Source organism: Miniopterus schreibersii (assembly GCF_964146895.1).
Source record: "Miniopterus schreibersii genome assembly, chromosome: 4".
NCBI classification, from domain to species: Eukaryota; Metazoa; Chordata; class Mammalia; order Chiroptera; family Miniopteridae; genus Miniopterus; species Miniopterus schreibersii.
Genome location: NC_138105.1, coordinates 44,819,189 through 44,844,821, shown reverse-complemented (window position 1 = coordinate 44,844,821; position 25,633 = coordinate 44,819,189). Strand labels below are relative to the sequence as shown.

The window sequence follows — 25,633 nt, the reverse complement described above, 5'->3', positions numbered from 1 at the left end:
GAGGGCCAGATACCTGGTGCACCTTTAACAAGTCTACAGAATTTCATGGTGTGATTTTCATGTACTTCTTACCTTACTTATGTTAAATTTATTTTCTCTTGATGATTTTGCATTGTTGTAAACTCTAAATTATTTTCTGAATGAAGTCATGCAAAATGCAAACAAATAGTAAGATAACTGTCCTTTGATTGTATATAATTCGCCATTCATTCTTACAGAATAGAATTTTTTTAAAAGCTCCATCTCCCTACTGTTTTAAAATATCTGTATATTATGAATTCCTAGATTTTAGATTAGGAGTGACCTAAGGTTGAAATGTTAATTAAATGTTTTAATGTTCTGTAGCTCTAAAGAAAATAGTTGGATAAAATGTCAGCATATAGGACTATTTTAAACATTAGAAAAAAATCATCTCCCTGAAAAGGAGGGTAATTGTACAAGTTTGCCTAATCCTTTTGATCTTGGCACACAGCAATACAGACTTCAGTTGAGATTAAAACTATGAATTTCAAAGGAAACATGGCCTTCAGTGTGTAAAATGTATAACAGCTGGTTGACTAGTCCATTTAGAACTACACAATAACAATCGTAGACAGAATGATTCTCCTGCCAAAAGATGCACGAGTGCTTGATGGTTATATCAAGATATGATACTAACTCACACTTTGCTTTAGTAATGACAGAAATGTAGAAATGAGCGGTGTGCTGCCAGCTCCAAAATCTCTCTTCTGCCCAACAGTTCAAGGGCAGTTTAGAAGTGCAGATCTCCTTTTAGTGATTTCTCTATCTGCTTTCAGCCTAAACTTCATTGTGTTGTTGACTAAATTTTATTTTTTTTAACTGTCAGGTTCAATTTTTTTCTTAGCATCCAGCAGGGTTTTTTCCCCTTTAAATTCTTGATCCTACTTTTTCCCCCTCTTTGGGTTTCATGACTTATTATTCTTAATGCCACAGCTTCACACACATTTTTTAAGCACCCAAAGTTAAGCTTTTCTTTGTAAATAGTATAAAATGTGTTTCACATTTTTGTTATGTATTTATATTAAGGGTAAATATCTGAATTCTGAAGCATGGTGATATAATCAGTATGGGAGAATGTTAAGCTCATGTTAGTATAGTTCATCAAAATTTCAATATTTTCACTTGGACAATTAATCTTTACTAGGTTAATTAATGCACCTTTTTTAAAAATGAGGATTAATGTGGATTTGCCACTTTTGAATAATCCTGTTTGGAAAGGATGTTTACATTCAAAATTCGTATCTCTCCATTATGAAAGATATGTTGATTTTTCTGTGACCTTTGTTTCTTGAAAAATTTTGATATAAGATAGCAAATTATCTATTCTTTCCATTTATTTCAAAGAAGGAAACTAAGATTTTGCTAAAGTTACTTGAATTCATCACAGATTCAGAGCCAGCATTTAAGGAGTTAATGTATCTTATTAGGGGACAGGAAATCTGGCAACTATTGCAGAAACTAGACCTAATGGTGCACACAAACAATTTGTCAGTCTTCTTAAATGTGAATAGCTTTCCGCAAAGTGGCTGCTCTTGCTTTGTTTGAACAGGCTAAACTTTTCCTTTTTGGACTTTAAATCTTAGAAGTGAAATGTGATCCACATATTCAATCAAAATCATTTAATTCAAAGCATATTTTGATTGGAACAAAGTTGACATGGAAAGAAACTCTAGAATAAAAAAGTTGAAAGGACTTTATATCATATATTTAGCAGGAAAATTTGAAACAGTTCTAATTAGGCTGAAAAAAACAGCTTTCTTCAATGTAAATTACAAAGGTCATATATCAATGTTAAGGAAACATTACCACTAGTGTTTGAAATCCAGCACATGCAAACATAACAGACTAGTTCATTTTAAATATGTGTGTATGTATGTGTGTGTAGAAGGCTGTGTTGCATGTATTTGAAATGAAAAATACTTAAAATTCCGAGTCCGTAATGTTGTATATTACATTCTTGCCAATCCAAACATTAACTCCTTTGAAACATGTTACTATCTACACTCAAATGAATTAAGACTCTTAATTATAAGTACAATTAAATATTTACAAGACAAATTCTTTATTTTTTTCTCCCATTAAAAATATGATTAAATGCATCTTATAATTAAATGTATATCAAGTCAAGAGAGTTAATCGGTGATTTTTATTTTCTTTTTTGAAACTTCAAGCTATAGCATCTTGTATCTCAGAACTGAGTAGGGCCTTCTAGAAACTTGGGAATGTAGTGGTGTAGGTGTGCAGAAGTGTGTATCTGGGCTGGCTGGATAGACCTAGTTCCTCCTGGTTATGCAATTATTTCTGTGCTTAAAGTTTATAAATAATATTTATTCTTTATTTGATTTTTTTATAAAAGTAATTTATTCTATAGATGTCAGTAGCTTTTATTTAGCTGTGTGTGTTTTTTAAATGGTGTGGTATGAGAAGATTTAGCAAAATTATAAATAAACATTAGCATTAATATACAAGTAAGGTTTCCTGGTCTGTAGGTAAACAATTAACATATAATTTCTTTGCTAATTGAAATCGCTATTCTTGATTTTATGTAAATTTTGCATTATAGAAAATTTGATTGAAAATAAAAGAAAATTGCTAGAGTATCTCTATACCATTGCATAGATTAAACACATGATTAATGCCATTTATTTTGGAATTTTTATTCTCAAATAGCTTACAATTTCTTGGAAAAAGCAAACTGTTTCTACAGAAGTTATTATATTATTTGACTCCACTATAGGAAACAAGAATAATTTTATATAACATTTTTTATCAATAAATAATTCATTTCCTTAATGGGTTAGTTTCTCGAAAACATAGATTACATTCTTTCAATGAGATTTATTATTAGACACACATTCATATATGTTAATAATTTTTTCTGACACAGGGTTATACAAACGAGTTATTTATGAATAATTTACTATTATCTTTAAAATATTAAAGGTTTAATTTGTTGGTGTTCTGCATGCGTACCAAACAAATGAAAGTTACTAATAAGTGTTTGTATTTGACATCTGTATACTGTACTTTTTAGCATATCTCAAGTGTTTTAGTCTCTGTTTAATAGATCTCATTAAAAAAACAGATATCAACCCCCAGACAGTTTGTCAAGACTAATATGAGTCCCCCTGGATTGGATTGACAGTTTGTGCGAGGCTTCATATGATAGCCTTTTCATAGTCTTATTTGATCCTTAACAATTGGACATAGTCACTGATTTATTTTATAATAACTCAGATGAGTTGAATATTATTGTATTGTGTTGGACATTTTAGTGGATTTTCTTGTTTACAAATTTCACTCAGAGCACACATTGAATGTAAATGATATATTCGGCCTGCTAGGGGAGCACTAACAATTGATTGGTTAGGTTTAGAGCAGCAAGGGAAGCCTGTTACTATCCCCTAGCTGCAAACCGTATTTAACTCCAGCCTTAATGAGGACTGTCTGTCCTAAAGGCTTTGAAAAATCTCAGATGCTTAGCATTCCACTGGAATGTGTTTATTTGTGACTAAAAAATATGGATATAAAGAAGTATTTTATATAAAGAGTGTTTTTAAAAATCTTAACATATAAAAAGGGATTTAAAGAATTTTTAGTATGCTTTATGATTTATGGTTTCTGACTCTCAAAAACAGAAGTCATAAAATGTAATCCCAGGGTATTCTTTTTTAAATTATTTGTATTTTTTTTCTCAACAATTTTCTCCTCCTTGTCTTTACCTCTTCCCTCAAGTCCTTAGTAAGGACATTTGTTTATTATTAAATACTTTTAGTAAGGCAGTTGCCATTTGGTGATATCAAAAGAATGTTGAAATCCTGACCTGACTGTACTGAAATGTACTAAAAGTTTTTGGAATTCTCTTGTATTCTTAGCTAGTGGTTTTGTGTGTGTGTGTGTGTGTGTGTGTGTGTGTGTGTGTGTCAAGAAATGCTTGAAGACCACTATTGAGACTTTAGTTTAGTTTTAAATTTTTTACTTAAAATGTATTCATTAAAGTAATGTGTGTATCAACCTCTGGAAAAGATGTTGCCAATAATTCCATGATACTGGTCAACCTCTTAAGGACTGACCAGTATGACAGTGTAAGGGGAGGGCTGAACTATGACACTGTGGTCATCTCTACACGTGTGTTTGTGGCATAATGTGAGCATATAGTGCCTTTAAATTCAGCATTTTTGCCTAACGTTCTGATGTTTCAAGATGTAAAGGGTTAAGCATCTAAATCTAACCAATTTCACCATTTTGAATGTGCATAGAGAAGTAATCAACATTAGTAAAACTCACAATTCTTTGATGACACATAAAATAAAATTGCCCTAGTTTTTAGGGCCTTAATATTGAGAAAATTCATTTGTACTTTATCATTTGCTGAGCCTTCTAGAATTTTATAGTCTCAAATCACAACCCCACCGACACTCAGGAGACTCCTGACTGTTTTATCTTATTAAACAATTTTGAAATCATTAATTTTTAATTAGCTTGGATGCAGGGTTTTTATAGTTTCAATAGTGTGTGTATATGAACTAAACGTTTTTTATTTAAACTACTGGCGAGAGTATTATTTACATAAATATGTGTGGGTTCTTTCCAAGGGTACATACTGTGAGTTTGTGTCATATGGTCGCACCTTATTTTGTAGACTCAGAGATGTTACATGCTAATCTATTAGAGTAGTGCTGTTTTCAGCAGTTTATGGACTCAGATTTTGAACAACTAAAAAGGTTGTAAGCTCAAAGATATGTAGAGGTTCTTCCCTGATTGAAAGTTCTAATTAAGTGAATTGGAGAAAATTAACTGAAATTAGCTGTCAGAAAGTCACATTTAAATGAGTGATGAGCTAGTCTGGCAGTAAACATTTAAATGATATAAATTGCCATTTAAGTGTATGGTTTAATGTTTGTCATGCATTAATGTGACATGAGACTGCAGTGACAATCAAGCAGCTTGCTCTAATTTGAACATATTTAGGGCTTTTGTGTGGAGTGCACTGCACACAAATTAAGACAATTGCTGTTTTTATGTGTCACTTTAAACATGTCCCCCACCCCCCTATTCCTACTCAAGGCCTGAGTTAATGAAACAAACGTATCATTTTGAGTGCAACTTGCATTAATAGTTCTTGGATTTTGGGATTGATTTTAAATCCATGTACTTAAAATAGGAATTTATTTATTTAAAGTCATTACACGCCATTCTCTTCTTAGTTCAAATAAAATATGAAAGTTTTGTGCTCTCTTAGCTATGTACTAAATGTATAAATATGAGTTTCATAAGAGATGTCTAAAATAGTAACTTTCATAATGGAAACTAGCTAAATATTTTTTGGGTATATTTCATTTCAGGTATACTTTGGAATATGAGAATTGCCTAGAGTTTTATTTACAGAATTATTTTTTATATTTTAAAGTACATCATATACTGTAAAGCCATGTTAAATATTATTAAAGGAAATATATTTGGATTTAGCCATAAGAATCTTTCTTATCTACAATCATTTTTTTGAATAAAGCATATTTACTCAAGTGTAAATCTATGAACTAATAGGAACTTCTTTCATCACGAGGTGGTTTATATCTTACTGGTTGCTTGCTATAGAAGTTAGTCAATTTTGTTTTAAAATCAACAAATTTCTTTTTGTAATAGTGATAACATAGCAAGTCACACCAAAAACACATCACAGCCATACTCTTATTAATCTAAAAATAAGAATTTCAGTGAGATACATAACCTGATATAACTTGGTATACTTCGAATTACTCTTGAGAGTTTGAGAGTTCTCTGATTTGAATCAGAGATAAATTCGTCCATGATACTAAACTTTCATGTTGGAATAATATTGAACAATAATAAATAAAATAATGTAAATATATATACTTATCTGAAAAATGTCTCCAGCTTTCTTAAAACTCTTATTTTTAACTTTATTAAATTCAGCACACATTGGCACCTATCATGTTTTAGGTATAATGCCAGTCAGTATCTGGGAATGTAATGATGAGCTGGAAGTGGATCTTTGCCCAGCATTTTTACTGAATACTTGATTGTATTCATTCATTATTTATTGGAAACTGTTAGTTAATAGCATCAAATAATTTAGACTCGTTTGATATTAATACCTAGAATTATAAGTATCCCTCCTAAGATATCATTTGTTGGCATGAAAACTCAGTTGAAATAGCTAAGTGATTTGGTTATAGTTGTTGCAGTAAACAGCAAAATGTTTATATTGAGAAAAATTATAAATATTTTAAGGGGACAGTAAATGTTTAATGTTTTTACATTTGCTGTCTCAAAGTAGCCTTTACATTGTATGACTTATCTTTTAAGCATAAATTGAGTCCCTCTCAGGCCCTCAGTTACAAATGTGACCAAGACAGAACCAGCCCTGCCTGGCTTTCACTGTGTTTACTCACAGTATGGTAGAATAATACTGAAATGTTAATGTTAACAATTTATTACAATTCAGCGTGACAAGTGCTGGGAAGACTCTAATTATAAATAAGGGAGAACAGATTCTGGTGGAAAATAGGACATCAGAATTAGTCTGTTCACAGTAAATTTAACATTAAACTTTACTGCTTGTTCTAAATTTCTCTACATAGTTTAAAAACCGAATTCAGCCTAATAATATGACCTATGCCATTTTTTCAGGCCCTGGAGAGTGAATTTGTTTCCTGCCAGCTTCACCAGTGGATTGATCTCATTTTTGGCTATAAACAGCAAGGACCAGAGGCTGTTCGATCCCTCAATGTGTTCTATTACCTGACCTATGAAGGAGCTGTCAACCTGAATTCAATAACTGATCCTGTTCTGAGAGAGGTAAACTACCCGACTGGGTCTAGCAGGTGTCTTTAGACTGGAAGGTACTGGGTATCGTCTTCTTCTTGTTTCATTTTGCTAACAGTGAAACCAGGTGGGTGAAGGGACTTAAGTAGGACAACCTTCCAGTTAGTGACTTAGTTGGGACTTGAATCCAGGAATTTCCTCAAACAAAATGTTCGACTCACTGTAAAATGAGAGCTTTTTCAAGTTGAACGCATGAATGGATAAGTAATAATACTTATAATGTATAACTTTAAAGGCCACTCACTAATTTAAAGTATTAGGAAAATACTTTATGAAAGAAATAAGGTTGTTAGCATAAAGGCACTTCAGTGTGATAAAACACATTTATATATAATACATAAGTACATGCATAGCCATAGAGAAACTAATAGGAATGAAGTCTAACATTTTCATATATTATCACACTTGTTGGTAGATGCGATTGAGGCTTATTTTATCTTTGTTGTTTATTTTCTTAGATAAAAGACTCAAATGGTTTTAGCAAATACAGGATTCACCAGAAAGTCTATATATAGCCTTGTTTTTTTAAGTATTTTTAGCCTAATTATACATTCTAATTGTAATAACACACCATGTGAAAAGATTGTAGAAGTGAGCAGGTATCATTTTAAGTATCTATACAGTTTTAGAACAGGACTGTATTTGGGAAACCAGGACTTGGATTCATAGAGAAAGTTGCATATCACTTTACAGAGAACATGATTTGTGATGAGTAAGTATGTCATTCTTCACCAGTGCTCGGTGCATTCCCTTAAAATTCTGTGTATGACCTGGTTATGTCTACAGTGTGTAATAAGCACGTTTGACTGTATTTGCCAATATGTATTATCACCTAAGTAAAGGTTAGCACGCAGACAAAGCGCCATGTGCTAGATGTACATTTGTCTTAAACTGGACAGGTTTTGAATTGCTATTTTTCAATTTATCTTAAAGCTGGACCAAATGAACTTACACAGACTATTTGTTATTTGAAAATATTCCTTCCAGGGGGTATTTTATTTTATTTTATTTTGTTATGATGTTATGTTATGTTATGTTATGTTATGTTATGTTGTTATGTTATGTTATGTTATGTTATGTTATGTTATGTTATGTTATTTTTATTAGAGCACAACACAGAATGCACCTAGGGTTCGACGTATGATAGTGAGGTTAAAGCAAACATGCAAATAGTGATACCAAATAGAACGTAATTTTATTGATAGAATAGAACAGCATAGGCTCATTTACTTTCATTTTTATCGTTTTAACAATATTTGAATAGTGCTACTTTGTTCTATAAGTATCCATAATTTTTCATCAGATATACCACATTTTTATTTTTCATGTTCCCTTATAATTATCCATATCTCTGCATAACTTTAATATGACTGAAATCATATATGTTTGATTTTGTAATCTCCCATTTTACTTAACATACCAGCTCTATAATCTGTATAGTTTTAATTTTGAAATTCCATAATATTCTATAGAGTTGCTTTGAAAATGTACTTAACACTGTTTTTCCCAATATGGGATCCTATTTTTTTTTAAAGACCTGTCTATTGGTGTGTCCAAGATAATATAATGATTTCTTTCACTTCCTACAAGTTTAAAGGATGGCTCTAAGCCTCTGTCTGTGTGATGCTGCTGGTTACAAAGTGAAACATCGAATTAGCTGGTTGTTTCCTTTGTAGAACAACCTGCATAATTAGCTCTGTTTTTATTCTGGATTGACCACCTTTCTTCCTCACACACGTCAATGACTTATCACAGGAATTTACCACATACTATTTACAGTATAAACTAAAAGAGCATGGTTCCACAGAACTTCCTGCAGTGATGGAAATGTTCATGATATCTACACTGTCCAATATGGTAGCCACTAGTCATGTGGAAATTCTGCATTTAAGTGGCTAGTGCAACTGAGGAATCAAATGTTTAATTTTAGTTAATTCAAATTTAAATAGGCAAGTATGGCTAGTGGCTGCCATATTGGACAGTAGAGATCTAGAAGACTTTCATATATCTTTGATGACCATTTTATCTTACTCCAAATTCAGGGCATGTGGTCAGACAATGGAACAAAAAAGATTCATTAAGTTAACTGTAGAAGATTTGAAATTGCGCATACTCCATTTAGACATTAGATATGTAGGTGAAATATATGAGTAAACTATATTTTTCTTTCATTTAAACATGTTTTGACTTCAAATAATGTTTTTTATTGTGGTAAATAAATATAGCACAACACTTACCATTCTATCCACGTTTTGAGTGGAATTGAGGCCATTCGCATTGCTGTGCGCCGTTGCTCGCAGCCGGCTGCAGAGGCTCTCAGCTTCCCCAGCCGAGACGCTGCGCTCGGCACAGCCACCCCCCCCCCGCTGCCCCTGCCCTTGGCCGTCGCCAGCCTACTTTGTCTCCAGGAGTTTGACCACTGTAGGTACCTCTTAGCAGTGGGGTCATGTAGTATTTGTATCTTTATGACTGGCTTACTTCCCTTAGCTTAATGTCCTCATGATTCGGCCACGTCGTAGCATGTGTCAGGATTTCCTTCCTTTTTAAGGCTGAGTGATAGTCCGTTGTATGTGTACCGCGTTCTGTTCACCCATTTTCTGCCCATGGATGAACAGAAGGTTGTTGCCACCTTTTGGCCTTTGTGAGTAATGCCGCTATAAACATTGGTGTCCCAGTGTCTGTTTAAGTCCCTTTTTCAGTTCTTTTGGATATGTACTCAGAAGTGGAATTGCTAGATTATGTGGTAATTTTATGTTTAACTTTTTGAGGAACTGCCATAACAAGTAAGTTTTTAGTATTTATTTTTCATGATCAACATTTGCTAAAGACTATTTAAGACTTTTGCTTTAAGTTTCTTTGACTTCCTTTTCTTCCCGCAACCCCAAGTAGTTAATGTTTTTAGCATATTAAACTTTGCAGAATTTTCCACTCATCACACCCCAATTTATTTTTATATTTTATAAGCATATATTATACTCAGCATTCATTTGAAAAATGTGGCCTCTTTCTTATGTTCTAAGTATGGTAGGTACTTGATGTTTTTGAAAGAATGTATCACTTCATTACTTAGTACTGTTTACATAAATATACATGATCAATTCACAAAGCTTTCTTTTTTATATATAACATGTCTAGCCAATTCTTTTTTTTATTGCATTTATAGGGGTACATTGGTTAATAAAATTATATGTTTCATGTGTACAAGTCTATAACATATCATCTGTATATTGTATTGTGTGTTCCCCACCCCTAGTCAAGTCTCGTTCTGTCCTGTCACCATTTATCCCCCCATCCCCTCTTCTACTTCCCCTTACCTTCCTTTCCCTATGGTAATTACCATACTGTTGTTCCACAAAGCTTACTGAATGTTAAAAGCAAATGTGATAATATTTTATGTAGCCATTCCATATCATAGTGCTAAGTTCTGTGGCACAGTGCAGTGTGATATAGTAAACAAACAAAAAGCCAAAGCCAAATAAATATGGCTTTGATTCCTGGCCCTGAAGTCTACTATTTGCATGGCATGAATCTGCATGAAACTCTGTTTCCCCCCTGTATAGAATTGGTAATCCAATGCCCACCCCATAGAGGATTATATGAGGTATATTGCATGTTAAGTGCCTAGATGGTCCCTACCCCATTATAAGTTCTCAGCAGGTGTTAGTACCTTCCTTTGTGTTTTTCCTTGTTAAATCCCTGGGTTAGGACACACACAACTATAAAAAGAATATGAATTGCTGATTGCATCATAGAAAGAATAATAAAATATAGCACTAGAGGAGCTATTAGAGACTGTTTCCTAGAGGGCACATCCAGAGTTCACCGTAAAGTGAAGCCAGAACAATCAGAAAACAAGAATAGGTCATTAATTTATTCATTTTTCAACAGCTTTTCACTAAATCCAAATTATGTAATAAGGTTAAAAACGAGTTGAAAGGCCCTGCCCTCATCAGCTGGCGCTGACTGCCTAGTGGGGATATACGGGGAAGTAAACAAGGATAATGCGCTGTAGTAACTGGGGCCCGGGCAAGCGCACTGTGTGTGTACAGGCGCAGAGGAGAGGCACTGAGGCAGCGCGCAGAGTCCAGGCATGTTTTCCGAGAAAGGAGAGGCTGGAGCTGTAGATTGAAAGATGAGTAAGAATGTTGGATAGAGCCATGAGCAAAGGATATCGACACAGAAGAAGCCGCAGAAGCTTCCTACACACGGGTGAAGGAGATCGTGGCTGGAGAATGAAGTGAACCCAAGGTGACAAGGTGAGAGAGAGACAGGAGCCAGACCACAAAGACCTTCAGTGCCATCAAAAGTAACTTAACTGTATTTTAAGGCACCAGATTGAAGGTTGAAAGTCGGTTACATAATCACATGTATATTTTTTAGGCATGTCTAGAAGAAGATTGAACAGATAAGAACTGAAAAGTGCCCAGCCGGGCGTGGCTCAGCGGCTGAGCGTCGACCTAGGATCCGGGCGATCAGGGTTCGATTCCTGGTCAGGGCACATGCCCAGGTTGCAGGCTCGATCCCCAGTCAGGGGGCGTGCAGGAGGCAGCCGATCAATGACTCTCTCATCATTGATGTTTCTCTCTCTCTCTTCCTCTCTCTGAAATTAATGGGGATATATTTGGAAAAAAAAACACAAAAAAACTGAAAAGTACCCATTGGGTTATCCTGAGTCCTTGGTGACCTTAGAGAAAGGAACTTAGAAGGTGGAGACTATGCTGTGAATGGAGATGAACAAATAAACACAGTGGGAGAGAAAGTTACTGAAGGCAGAATTTTTAATGGCTTTATTGAGATTTGGCTCACATATGATACAATTCACCCATTTAAACTGTCCAGTACAGGAGTTTTTAGTATATTCACAGCTTTACAAGCATCTCCACAATCTAATTTTAAAACATTTTCATCACCACAGTAAGAAACCCCATACCCATTAGCAGCCACTCTAAGGGAGATCTTTTTATTTTTTTAGGATATAGATTTGCATTTATTTATTTTACTAAAAGCTTCCTAATCCCCAAACCCCTTTCTGGATATTGGGAGAGAGGTCTGACCCTTTCCTTTCAAATGATATTTCCTTCTATGGGGAGAGGTGTAATCTAAACTGTTTTTTTTTTTTTTGTTTTTTTTTAAACTTTACGAGATTCTTTTTTTTTAATGGATAGATATTTAACTATGTTTCTTTGTTTATTGAAAAGATCCAAAAAGAGGAAAGGTGTCATGCATACAGGAAAGAAATCCCTGTGAGGAAGAGGGCAGGAACAAAATCCAGAACACAGACAGACCCTGGGCAGCAGGGAACAGTAGTGCCTTGTCTGAGATGAAAGAGAAGAGGTTAGCCTGGGGACCGGTATAAGCAAAAGGACATGAATTGGGTGGAAAGGCAACAAGATTATGAGGGCTTGTATCAAGGCTGAGATAATACTTACGGACATGCCAAACACAGTGATGGGTGTTTAATAGATTCCCAGTAATGAATAAATAATTATTTCCTTTCCATGTGGTTTCTCTCTGTTCTCGACAGCAGGATAAGTAGGTCCCTTCTCTCAGGGAGCTCACTTTCTAATGGGTGCACAGAAAATCAACCGTAAAGAGTAATTTTATTTAGTGATAAGTGATCTGAAGAAAATAAGGCTGGGTGAGGGCATTCAGGGTGACTTGGGAGTAGGCACTGCTTCAGAGGTTGCTCACAGACTGCCTCTTCCTTCATGCACACTGTTTCCTTCTAAACTTTGCGAGCAGAGTAAAGCTATACCGGGAGACCCAGCGAGGCAGGTCCTGCTGCTCTAACCCTGGCCAGCCGCATGCCTCTGACCTCCCAGGCCTGGGCAGCCTCCAAGTCAAGTCTTGTCACAGGCCTCCTGCCAGATGTAAAACTACCACTATTGCCATCTCCTTTTACTCCCCACCTCCATCGCCAGGCTATACTATCTTGTCTTCAAAATCCTGTTCCTTTAAATGCTTTAACATCTTCAATAGCAGTAAGTTTGTTCATATATTTTACTTATATTAAGACATTATTTCTGCAAAATCACACAATGGTACCAGCATAGATTTGTGACTTTTCAGTATTAAAAGCAGACTAGATTAGACTTATTTCTGTTCAGTAGCTATATATTATATATTTCTGTTCACTACTACATTTTTAATTTAATTTGGGACACTTAGGTGTGCACATAGTCATACCCAGAGGCAGGTTGCCCACGTACAAGTCATGTCCTCACTTTCTACTTGGGGAAAGCTCTATTCCTCCTGAGAAACTTTTATTCTCGACTGAATGGTTAATGCATATGGCATAGTAAGTGATCATAAAAATAATCTCTCTATAAAAAAAGCATTAAACGAAAGAAATAATAAGCATAAGAGGACAGAGAGTAATCAGAGAAACAGCCTGCAGCACATTAAACTTTTATGTTGTTTTTAATTTTTAGAAAACAGCTGGCTTATCAATATACAACAATGTCTGCATTTGCATATATCACACAGCAGAAAGAATTATTTTTCGGGCAAATATACTAATTTTTTCAAATATCTGTGACCTCCAGTACCTTCCCTTCAGCTGTTTATACTAACAGGCTCTTTATTCCTTTATTTCTCTGTCTCATCGGTACTATTTCTTTCCTTTTTTTTCCTGTCTTTACCTTTTTTAAAAAAAAACCTGCTCTGTTTTCCTACCATTACATTCTTTTTCCTCTCTTTTTTGCATTTTTAAAAAATTGAGGTATAATTGACATACATTATATTAGTTTCAGATGCACAACATAAGGATTTAATATTTGTATATATTGCAAAATGATCACCATAATAAGTCTAGCTAACTTCCATCACTGTACAGTTACAGTTTTTTCTTGTGATGAGTACATATATTCTTTTATAAACAAGGTACAAGAAGTAATGAAAGTTTGTTATTTTCTGATTATTAATTCCACTGCATTTGGTTTGACTCTCTTACCTTCCTTCACACTTATCAAATCTATGGCGATCTTATGAAGCCTGACACCACTGGGAAAAACACACTAAAAAACAAGGAAAGAAGAAATTTAAAAAGAGAAAAAAAATAGAATAAATAATTTAAATCAGGATCAGATATGAGTAAGAATAAATATTTTTATTAAAGGAAAAAACCTTTTAAAATCCAAATTCACAAAATAAATACATGATGAGCATTAATTTTATAAAGTAATGTAACATAAGCCTGTTCCTTAAGTTATTCCTTTAATATATTCAGAATATAATTGTATTTACAGGCATGGTTTCTAGAACAATTCTGTATTCTTATCTAGAATGCGCCTATCAATTCTCATATAAATGATATTTGCTACATGCGAAAGTTGAGAGCTCAGTTACATAGCCCTTATTATAAAACAGGTCATTGATAGAGTTTTAGCAGGTCAGAAATAAGTTTTTAAAAATTGTATATATAGTGATGTGCTCTGAGTGAGATGTGCACGCTATATATACCAGTACAAAGCAGAGCAGTCTATCCAGATTAGGGGAGTAATAACTGCCTACATAATTCTTAAGAAATGAGGAATGAAGTAGGTGAAGCAATAGAAAGTGTAGAGGAATTGAAGGCGGAGAGTGTAGCATGTGGGAAGGCAGACTGTAAGGCCCACTCACGGGAATGAGCCATGCGGAGGTGGAGAAGCCTGCGGAGTTGGTGATGAAGAGCAGCTCCGTTGGCGGCATCACCAGATAGTGTATGGAAACGATTTATGTCTGTCATTCAGTAGGCTAAGCCACCATCGCCATCGCTACTCCAGACTAGCATTGGTAGACCTGGTCACTTTTTTCTATCCTTACCTGCCTACAGTCCACTTTCCACAGACCGCCAGAGTGACAGTTTAAAGTGTGTATCAGATCATGTCACTCTCTACGTAAACCTTCCTTGCGTGTCATGCTATCTCTTCCTCGTTTGTGTGCCCCACCACTGACCTTTCTGTTCCTATTCATGTGAAGGTTGTCATTGGCTTAACACCTTTTTTTTTTTTTTTTTAATATATCTTTATTGATTTGAGAGGGAGGAAGGGAGAGGGAGAGAGAGAGAGAGAGAAACATCAATGATGAGAGGGTCATTGATGGGCTGCCTCCTGCACACCCCCTACTGGGAATCGAGCCCGCAACCCGGGCATGTGCCCTGACCGGGAATCGAACCATGATCTACTGGATCCTAGGTCGATGCTCAACCGCTGAGCCACGCTGGCCGGGCAGCTTAGCACCTTTTTAGAATAGGCGTTCTCTCCAACTGTCCCAGATTTTCACATGCTGGCTCCTTGCCATGTATGCCTCAGCTTAAAGGTCATCTCTTCAGTGAGGATTGTCTTTGTACATCCAATCTAGTTATCTTTTTGTCACTAATTTTAACTTAATTTAGAGCTAAAGCATGTGGTATAGATTATATGGATTCTTTGAAATCTGTTGAGACTTGACTCACCTTGAACTTAGTCAGTTTTTATAATATGTGTAGTTGAAAAATAGCTGTTCTACCGTTTTTAGTAGAGGCCATTTTACAGTAAGATAGTGAACAAAGAGAAGTGAGGAGTATATTTGAAGAATGTGATTTTTTATTATTAATATTAATCATTGTTCTGTGCTGTATTTGACCTTAAACTAAAGAATTCCGTATTGCTATTCTTTGTGCCTTCTTATGCTCTTGTAATCTCCTATCTGTGCCCTCAAGCTATCAGTTCTCACTTCTTGTTACTGTGTCAAGCCTGTCTGTCTACCCTTCAGGCACCCGTCCTTCTACTCTACAATTTATTATGTCTTACATGTGATAGAGAAACCAAATAACTAGATTTGGTAGAACTAAATTAAAGGTAAAATAAATAGGTTTTGATTACTTTACCAGATACAAAAACATAAACTACAGTAATCAAGGCAGCATGTTCTAGTGAAGGAACTGAGAGATTCAATGGAGCAGAATAGAAATAGGCATATTACATATGAGAGCATATAATAAAGGTGGTATTTTAAATCACTGGGAAAAGGCTTTCTTATTCAGTATGTGATGTAAGACAGCTAGCTAATTGTTTAGAACATTAGTTAATTTAGATCCCTTTTTCACATCTTAAAGTGAAAGAAATTACAAATGAAATACATATATTTATTTGGAATAAAGAATACATTATAAAAAGTGAAACTGTAACTTAGAAAATAATATAACAGTAGTTTTATAATCTTGAAGTGAAAGCTTCATTTTGTAAGGCTACTATCAAAACCAAAAGCCATTAAGAAAATTGATATATTTGGCTACATAAAAACTAAAGTTTTTGTACATCCAGAAAAACAACAAATAACAAAGTTCAGGAACAGATAATCCACAAAAGATAAAATACAAACCACAAATAAAAAGTCGTTCATCCTCACTAGTAATCATTGAAATTAAGTTTAAAATTCAACAGAATGTTTGCCTGTGGGATTATCTAAGATTTAAAAAATGAAAATTCCTAATGTTGGTTAGAAAACAGACATTGTTATATATTTGGTGAGGGTGAGAATAGGTTGAGTCTTTATAGTAATCTGTATCAGTTTTTAAAATATTCATGTACTTAGCACTTAATTGAAAGGAATAACTGAGCAAGTATGCAAAAAAAAAAAAAAGGTTCAATTATATAGTTTCTAAAAAAAGAAAACCAAAAAATCCCCCAACACACATAACCCTGGCCTGTGTGGCTCAGTCGGTTGGCACTGTCCTGGGCACCGAAAGATTTCTGGTTGGATTCCCAGTCAGGGCACATGCCTGGGTTGTGGGCTTGATCTGGTAGGGGGCGTGCAGGAGGCAGCTGATCAGTGTTTCATTCTCACATCGCTGTTTCTCTCCCCCCCCCCCAAAAGTCAATAAGATCTTTTTAAAAACAATACAGAAATGTCTAACAGTAGAGAACTGGTTTAATAAATACTGGTAAATCCATAAAGTGGAATGCTATAGTAGCACCAGAAATACTGCTATATAGGTCTGTACGTATTGCTATGGAATTATATTTTGCCATATTACAGTGAAAAACAAATTATATTATGAAATATAAGACACAGTTTTATGTGTACATGTGCATATGATTTTGTAGCCAAAGGTGACCATTATCTTTGGTTAGTGAGATCGTGCAGTTGTTTCATTTGCTGCTTTCTGTTTCACTTTAAAATCAAGGGGGAAAAGCCAATCTACAACTCTTTTTCTCTTTTGAAGGGAAAGAGTCTCTGCTTAAAAATCGGAACGTGCGCTTCACGTTAACATGAGGATAAGGATCCTGACTTTGTGTTTGCTGTTTAGAGGTCTCTCTGATTGTTTTCTGGGCTTTAGCCATGTCTGAGTTGCCAGGATAGTGACTTTGTACAATGATTTTCATGTGACTTTGATAAAGATGAAGGAATTTATAATTTCTTAACTTTTATCTCACTCAGAAATCAGAGTATCTCCAGTCTCCTAATTTCCTATTTTACTCACTGAGCTATGATTTATTTCATACTTTTTAGCTATTTGAGTTTATTTCTTCATTTTTCCCATCACATTTGAAGACCAAAAAGGTCACATCCACTGTTAGGGAAAATATCTTAGATATATCACTGTTAATTGTAGTTCTTGTTATCTTTTTCTAAAAGCAAGAAGGCTTTTGTGCTAAGATTTGTGAATTTTACGTCTTTGGGTTCCCTACTTAGTGGTGTGAGTGTAATTAAATAGTTACACAAAGGGCCTTAAGAACTCATTTATCAAAGTAATGAACGTTAACCGTATAAAATTCAAATAATATGAAAGTACAAAGTAGAACTGGAAAGGCCCCACCCCCAAATTTGGACTTTGTTAACTAATGCCAGAGTCACATGCTAACATCAGCTGTGACGGTTCCTGTGTAATGTGCTCGGATATATACAGAAAAAGCTCTGCCACAGAATTCTTCGCCTTTTGCTAATGCTTGAAATTCCACCATCAGAGATAATTTGGTTACATATCTTGCATGTGTTGTTTTTTAAACAGTCCTTTCCAGTCATTCAGCTGTCTGTGCACAGGGTTTGTAATAGGTTTTGACGAAAGGGACAGTACAGACTGAGCACAGAGTCTGAGCAGCCATTGTGTGGGGAGTACGTCCTGGGGCGAGCCTGGGTTGGAAGAGAGGTGGGGTTCAAAGGCTCAGGATACACTGCAGGTAGATGTTGCTCAGGAACAACTTTAATATGAACAATATTGTCTGTGCTCTTTCATCGTGTCCCTTCCATAAGTCCTTCCTACATTTCCTCTGGAAGCATCGTTTTCTCCTTTACTTTTCAAACAAATAAAATGTTTATGTGAGTTCAGAAATGAAAGACATTAGTATCCCTTTTAAAATGGAACTCAGCTCTGTTTACATAGATGGGCAGGGAAGCAGGGCAGGAGAGCAGGATGTTGCTCAGTTTAAAGGATTATATGCAATGGGTCTCAACATGAAAGTCAGACCTGAAATTTTTCCCTAAGTTGTGTTTAGTGTCAGTGGCTGGTTTTCCCTCTTCTAAATTTATCCTTCCAAACGCTGTTTGAGCAACACATAATCACTCTGGGAAGGTCTGTTTTCCAAAAGCAGCAGCAGCAGTGTTTAAGTTTACATGACCTCAGCTTCATGACAGCAGTAGCAAATCAGATATCTTATCCAAGGAAAAGCATTTTTGGCTTAGAACTCAATCACTCTCATGGTGGGAGTCAACAGCTTATTTCAGCTCTGACACTATTGCAGAACACTGGCTGCAGTGAATCTTTCAGAAAGCATAAACACAATTGGTATTTATAGCATTGTTAACATTTGTTAAATAGTTGGGGGAATGGTCTGCAGCCCAGTTCAAGCAGGTGGGGCAAGAGTCTCTGTTACTGCAGTGAGATTTAAGAGGACAATAGGACAACGGGGTTGCGATGGCTGCAGCATCAGAGTAAATTAGAAGCACTGAATGCAGTAAGTTCAGGTTTCATGCAGCCACAAGTCAAAGTGTTAAAAAAATAATGCTGAAGCATCTCTGACTAAAAGTGTGTTACCCAGATGGCATATTTGACACAGTGCAGGGCAGGAACTGTACAATGAAAAGCCAAATAAACCGTAAGGATTAGTCAAGTTTTAATTGAAAACCTACCGAAAAAATACCTTGAAATTATGCCAGACTTTCTTGTATATCAAAACCACAATAATCAACGTTTCCCTTAGCCAACCAAATGGACATCAAAGTTGTCAGTAAAGCTAATCTTTGTTTTTTGCTAGTTATTGTGCCTATTGCAGACTTCTTAGTTAAATAGTCCTAGCTGCATCCAATAGTCTACATCCAAGGACATAGAGCAAAGTATTAATATTATCATTTTATTTCCCTATCAACCATCCAAGGAATCCTGAGCCATCCTATTATGCTGATGATTTCTGTCATGAACCCCTTCTTCAGGCGCCATCTTCATTTTAATGATTTTATTTTTATTTTTCAGGACATTATATTACATTTATAATGGTTTCACTGCTGATTATTTTACTTTTTTAAATTCTTAAATGTATTGGGGTGACATTGGTTAATAAGATTATATAGGTTTCAAGTGTACAATTCTGTGATACATCATTTTAAATCGAGTGCATGAAAAGTAGTTTCAAATCAAGTGACTGAATTTTGTTCTCTAAATTTTAAACTAAATACAAGCTTATAGAAAGATTAAGGTGGACAAAAATTGCATAGACTTGAAAAATCTATATGATTGTTTGCAAGTATGACAGTTTTCTAAATGTTCAGAATAACAACTTTGTTTTCTTTTATTTCTACCAAAGATGAGGAAGTTTACTTAAAATATAATCACTGTGTTTCCTTTCATTACTGATGCAAAGAAGCAGCTGACATTCTATTAGTATTTGGGAAACACTTGCGTCAAGTGCACATTTTTTAAATGTTAAGTATTATTAAACTATGTAATAACAATAAATTTGTTCCCACCTCTTTCTGTCCCTGTCAGTACTGCGTAACTGGAGTGTGTGTGATTGCGTGTGTGTGTGTGTGTGTGTGTGTTACATTTCACTCTCTAAGGTACCTGAGGTTAAGGATCCTGCCACCTGATTTCTTACTGTAGTTTCCTCATTTCAGTGTTTTCATACAGTGGCTTACAAATATTGTTGAGAAAATAGACTAGATGATTCTTACCAACTGAATGGCCAAATGACTGCTTCTTTCCATGACATAGTTTAACCATATTTGCCTGGTTTTAAGAAATAATTTAAACTGCTAAATGCAGAAAATCAACTCCCCTGATTTTATTTTTCTTTAAGAACTTTCCACTATGTTTCAGTGTGTTTGCCTCTCAGCATTGGGAAGTTCTTTGAAGCAGCATTCCACTTATTTTTCTAGGCAGGCTGCTTTATCTACTCATTTCCAGTAGCTGGAGATGGAGGTGTTTTGAATGAGCACATCAATGTTCTAGACAGAGATACTGTTTGAAATTATCCATGAACACAGTGCCGCTGAACATTATTGAGTGACATTTGTTTCTGTTGGTTATGTCTGCTCTGACTAGCTGGTTTCTTTCAGATTGGCAGCTGGGATTATGCTACAGTGGATGGACAGCTGCAAGAAGTGGAGATTGTAGTGAGGTTGGGCTGTGCTTCGATTTAATGTCCATGGAATGTATAGGCTCAGTTAAAGGCACTAATGGGAAATATGTGAATATTTTCCAAATTTATAATTAGTTTGTTTTACCTTAGTAACTTCCATAATACTATAGAGATGTTTAAGTAAAAATACTACTTTTTCACCCTAATTTTCCCTTTCCCTTGAATTCTTATCACTGCATTCTTATTTTTTAATGTTTTACTGTATTTTGCAAGCTACTCTTTCTCTTTGCTTTTTGTGTACTCCACAGCATCATGACGACATTTTTATGCTGCCAGATACCTGGTGCCTTATGAAAAGCATATACTTTACTTATAAAATTTATATACCTTTCTAAATATTTAATTTATACTAAATAATGGTAAAATAGTGCTAAAACTAATGGCTCCTTGAAATCTGATATAAATAAGTTAGGAAATGCGTTCAAAATAAAATTAACTTTATAGCAAGGTCTACTGATTTCACAGTTATGACCAGTTTATCAACTAGAATTATTCCTAGATGGTTAAAAATTACTTCTCGCCCTATCCAGTTTGGCTCAGTAGTTAGAGCATCAGCCAGAAGACTAAAGGGTCCTGGGTTCAGTTCCATCCAAGGGCATGTACCTCAGTTGCAGGCTCGATCCCCAGTTCCAGTTGGGGCACGTGCCAGAGGCAACCAATCAATGTGTCTCTCTCACATCGATGTTTCCCTCCCTTCCTCCCTCTCTCTGAAAAGCAATGGAAAAAATATCCTTGGGTGAGGATTTAAAAAAAAAAGTACTTCTGGCTACAATATGAATGGAAAAATTAAACTTCATAAAGCTGTATCAGATGTTGACAGATTTTTCTTTAGATTTTTAAAGTTTTTTAGTTTTAGAAATTTTTTTCAAAGTGGAAAAGTTTTTGTTATTCTTTATTTTTTGGCTTCACAGATGTGCTTTGTGTAAGAAGCCAAACCTCACCATGAATAGCAACTAATAATAGTTTGGTACAGTCTCTTCCAGATTTTACATGTGTGTATCCACGTATGTGTAAAGATTTCTTGGTAAAGAGTGTCTCTAGTTTCTCTTTATTAATTTTTTAATTTTATGTGAACTCACATAACACATGTGTATGTGTTTATATTTTTAAATATATAAATGAGATCGCACACTATATTCTTTCATAATTAGGAATTTTTCTTCTATCAGTATATTACAGACTAGTTTTCATGTCAGGTATATTCAACTCAACTCACTCATTTTAATGACTGCATAGTATTTAATTATCATAGATTAAGTAGCTTTTCCCTAATTTTTACTGTTATAGGATGCCATAATAACCACCTTTGTGTTTAAGTCTTTTTGCATTCATCTTATTCTTTCCTTATGAGAATTTGTAGAATTGGAATCAGTAGCTCAGTCTTTATTTGAAAACATAAAACCTGACCCCTAACTAAATTCTTGTTTTTCTCTATGTCTAATTTCTGAAAGTTAAAAAAAAACTTTCAAGTCCAAATTTACATAGATTTCTCTTCAATTTAACTTATTTCTTCACTATGGCTTCTTTCTCTATGGATTATTTTGTATATTTTGCTGATTAAATACTATCTCATCTATATTTTGAACATTCATCTGAGTTTTAAATATTCCATATGCTAGTATATCCATTTTTTTCTGATAGGCTATTTATCGTTTACATTTATGCTTTAAAAGTTTGAATTCTTTTTTTTTTTTTCATTTCTACGGCACTTTGAATATTTACATTTCAACATTAAATGATTCCGTTTAAAAAATTTGAGTTAGGCATTTATACTATTTTTAAAAAAATTTTCCAGACGGGCGTGGCTCAGGGGCTGAGCGTCCACCTAGGATCCAGGCAATCGGGGTTCGATTCCCGGTCAGGGCACATGCCCGGGTTGCGGGCTCCATCCCCAGTCGGGGGCCTGCAGGTGGCAGCTAATCAGTGACTCATCATTGATGTTTCTATCTCTCTCCCCCTCTCCATTCCTCTTTCTGAAATCAATAAGAATATATTGGGGAGGGAAAAATTTGTGCCTTTATTGCTCTGACTACTAAAAAGTAACCTTGTATTTCATTTCAAGGTTAAGAGTTAGTCTGCCACCATCTCCAGCATATAATGACTAAGTAGTCATATGAGTAGTGTGCTTTTTAAATTCGATGGTACCAAAGCTAGATGTCACAGCGGCCCCACGTGGCACTGGGGCTGGTCAACTAGAGCATTGATCAGAAAGCTTTGAGTGGGAACCTGTCGAATATTCAGCAAGATGTTTCTCTAGCTTAAGCTCAAATGTGGGGGGGGGGGGAGGCAGAGAAATACTGGCACAAGGGAATATGATGCGTATCACAGTAGAAAGCCCTGGTGGTCTTAATGCGACTCTAAATATTAAAATGCCAATGGACTCTGAAAGCCAAATATGAAGTTTTGTTTGAATTTTTAAACATTGCCTGGTAAAGATTTTCTCTAGACTCTTAAGACAGCTTTCTAGAACTTTTTTGGTAATGTCAAAAAATTTAAATATATTAATAAATGGCATGTTTTTTCTTAACACATTTTTTTAGTTTCCCTATCCCAGTTTTATAGTGCTTTTAGATGTAAATATATAGGGGATAAAATTCAATTTCAGAGTTGTGTACTAAAAAAAGCAGTATGCATGTGTTTATTTTAACTGCATCCATATGTTTATAATTTCTTCCCCAAACCCATCTTAAAATAAAATTTTACAACTTTATTGTTGGTTACTAAGTGTTGTATTGAGTTAAATTGTTTCCTCCTTTAAATTAAAAAGACTAGTTCAGAGAGACTAAAATAGTCATTATTAAATTGAAGCCAAGTACTACATTGTCACTAAGCCAAGTCGGCTTTCCTTGACTTTTCTTTCTTTTCTTTCTTTCTTTCATTGAATCTAGTGAGTGTATCTGTGTTCTCTCTTAGATATACTGTCTTTTTCTCTGTATTTAGCTATAAAATCATGCGAGTATGCAGTAGTTGGCACAGAAAACAATAGAATACACAGCTTGTTGAAAATCTTTTCATAATATTTCCATTTGGAAATCCATTAATAAATTCTCTAGGTAATATTTGAGATGCTGTTTATAAAATATAAATAATGTGGTTTTACTGGAATGTCTCGAGGTATTTGCATAGTCTTTTTTATTGCTACGTATTTCAACATCTGGAATGCTGCCTTCTGAATTCAGGTTTTATTATAGAAAGTAGTAACAGGCTATTTACAGAAATAATTGGGAATTGATGAATAAGAATGTTACATAATAAAGGAAGCTTTTTAGTAGAAATGTTTAATAGAATGTTTTATTCAATGCTGGACTGCTCTGTAATAGTGGTAGAAGTGTATCTCTTAGCTGTGTCCCGCTGAATTATGTTGACTTGGATGGCCATTCATTTATTAAGTGGATTGAGCACCTACTGTGTGTCAAGCCCCTAGAAGCACAGAAATACTTGGCAGTCTCTGGCCTCAAGGAGATTTCCAGTCTAATTGATAAGACAGATATGAAACCAGTATTTAGAATGTTAGATAAGTAGGTAGTAGGAGCCTATGCACATTGCTCCAAGAGCAGCAGGGAGGGAAAGCAACAGTCTGGATAAAAGCAGGAGAGAGCTCCCAAAGAATGAGAAGGAGGCAGCCACCCAGAAAGGGAACAGGCAGAACAGGGAGAGAGCACAGTACATACAAATGCAGCACAGCCCCTTACATCTCATTATAGAGCGTGAGAAGAGAGTGGCAGGGGCTGGGCTGGAAACATAGGCAGGAGCTAGGTTACTATTATTATTCACCTTAACTGAGTAGTTGGTAACATGTATTAAATGCTTACTTAACCCCAGCCAGCCACTGTGTTAAGTCTTTTATGTATATGCTATAAGAGTAACATCAGACACTTTACTAATGACTTACAATGTGTGAGGAACTGTTCTGTTTTATGTTATCTCATTTAATCTTCACAACAACCCAATAAAATACCCGCTGTTATTATCACCATTTTTAGGTGAGGAAACTAAGGCATAGGAGGTTGAGTGACTTGCGCAAAGTCACTCAGCTAATGTGGGACAGAGCGGAGGTTGGAACTGAGGCGGTCTGATTCCAGTCTGCACACTTAACCCGTGCTGTGGTGCTACCACGATAAGGAATTTGGATGGGAGGATTTTCACTAGAGAAGGTGCCTAATCAAATTTGCAACGTTAGGATTGAACATCTCCTTGCAAGTCTAGTTGCCTCTAGCCCCCTATGAAGGCTGCTGGCTGATGTTTATAACTTTGGCCATTGTTGGATATTCTTTCTCAGTAGGGGTAAAAAAATAAACTGCTTAAAGGCAGGAACACTGTCTTATTTTTCATGTGGCCTAGACTGAGCTCCTTTAAGGTGACAGAAGGCCAAATGTGTTTATAATTATTGAAGTTAACTAATGGGTGCACTGGGATTCATCATCCTATTCCATAATAAATATAAATGTTTAAAAGATAACACCCAGCACTAACACTCTCTAGGCAAAGGAGAGTTCATTAAAGACAGTTTAGGCATTTGGTAGAGTTCATTTGGCTACCCTATTACCAGCCCAACTTCCTAAACCTTACGCCTATGTGTTTCCTGTGATTTCAAACCTACCTTTGAAATTTTCTGTTGCTCTTCACAAAAGGCTAAAGCAGAAAGTGAAGTGATAAGCAAAGTTACCTGAGGGGCTTTTTTCAAATCACACATATTCCCCCAGGATTTCTGACTTGGCCCTTAAGAATCACTGCTTTGCTGAGACACCGGAGTGTTGTCATATCCCGCCGGTGTTCTGGCTGAAGAAATGAGAATTAACTGCCTTCAGTGATATCTTTCAGAGCTTCCCTGAAAGACTCTTTTGGTCTCTTTGTAATAGTAGCTATCAGCCTTTCCATATCACTTCCCATCCTCCCCCGCACCCCCATTTTGCCCTCATGAACTGTGCTCATCTCTCAAGCTTGGTTTTATCCCAATATGACCCTAGATGAGGCATAAGGGTCTGGGCACGGTTGCTATACAGTAGGCACTTGGTAAACTTTTTTGTTGTATGAATACTAGGTGCAAGGTACTGTTCTGCCTGCTGCACACTACTGCAAAATATGTTATTCCCACCCTATGTCTAGTTGCAGAGACAGATTAGTAACCTGTTAAAAGTTAACTTTACAAGGAAGCCTGAATCAAGCGT

The 25,633-nt window shown here is 35.4% G+C and overlaps 1 protein-coding gene across 2 annotated transcripts in view; it reads left to right on the top strand.

Annotated features, from left to right (window-relative positions):
- The window catches only part of LRBA (LPS responsive beige-like anchor protein), a 504,599-nt gene that overhangs the window by 429,422 nt on the left and 49,544 nt on the right, over nucleotides 1–25,633 (top strand). For both annotated transcript variants that reach the window (XM_081135597.1, XM_081135598.1), the window contains exon 48: nucleotides 6,676–6,843. In XM_081135597.1, coding sequence (XP_080991723.1) covers nucleotides 6,676–6,843 — 168 coding nt within the window. The remainder of the gene's footprint in view (nucleotides 1–6,675; nucleotides 6,844–25,633) is intronic.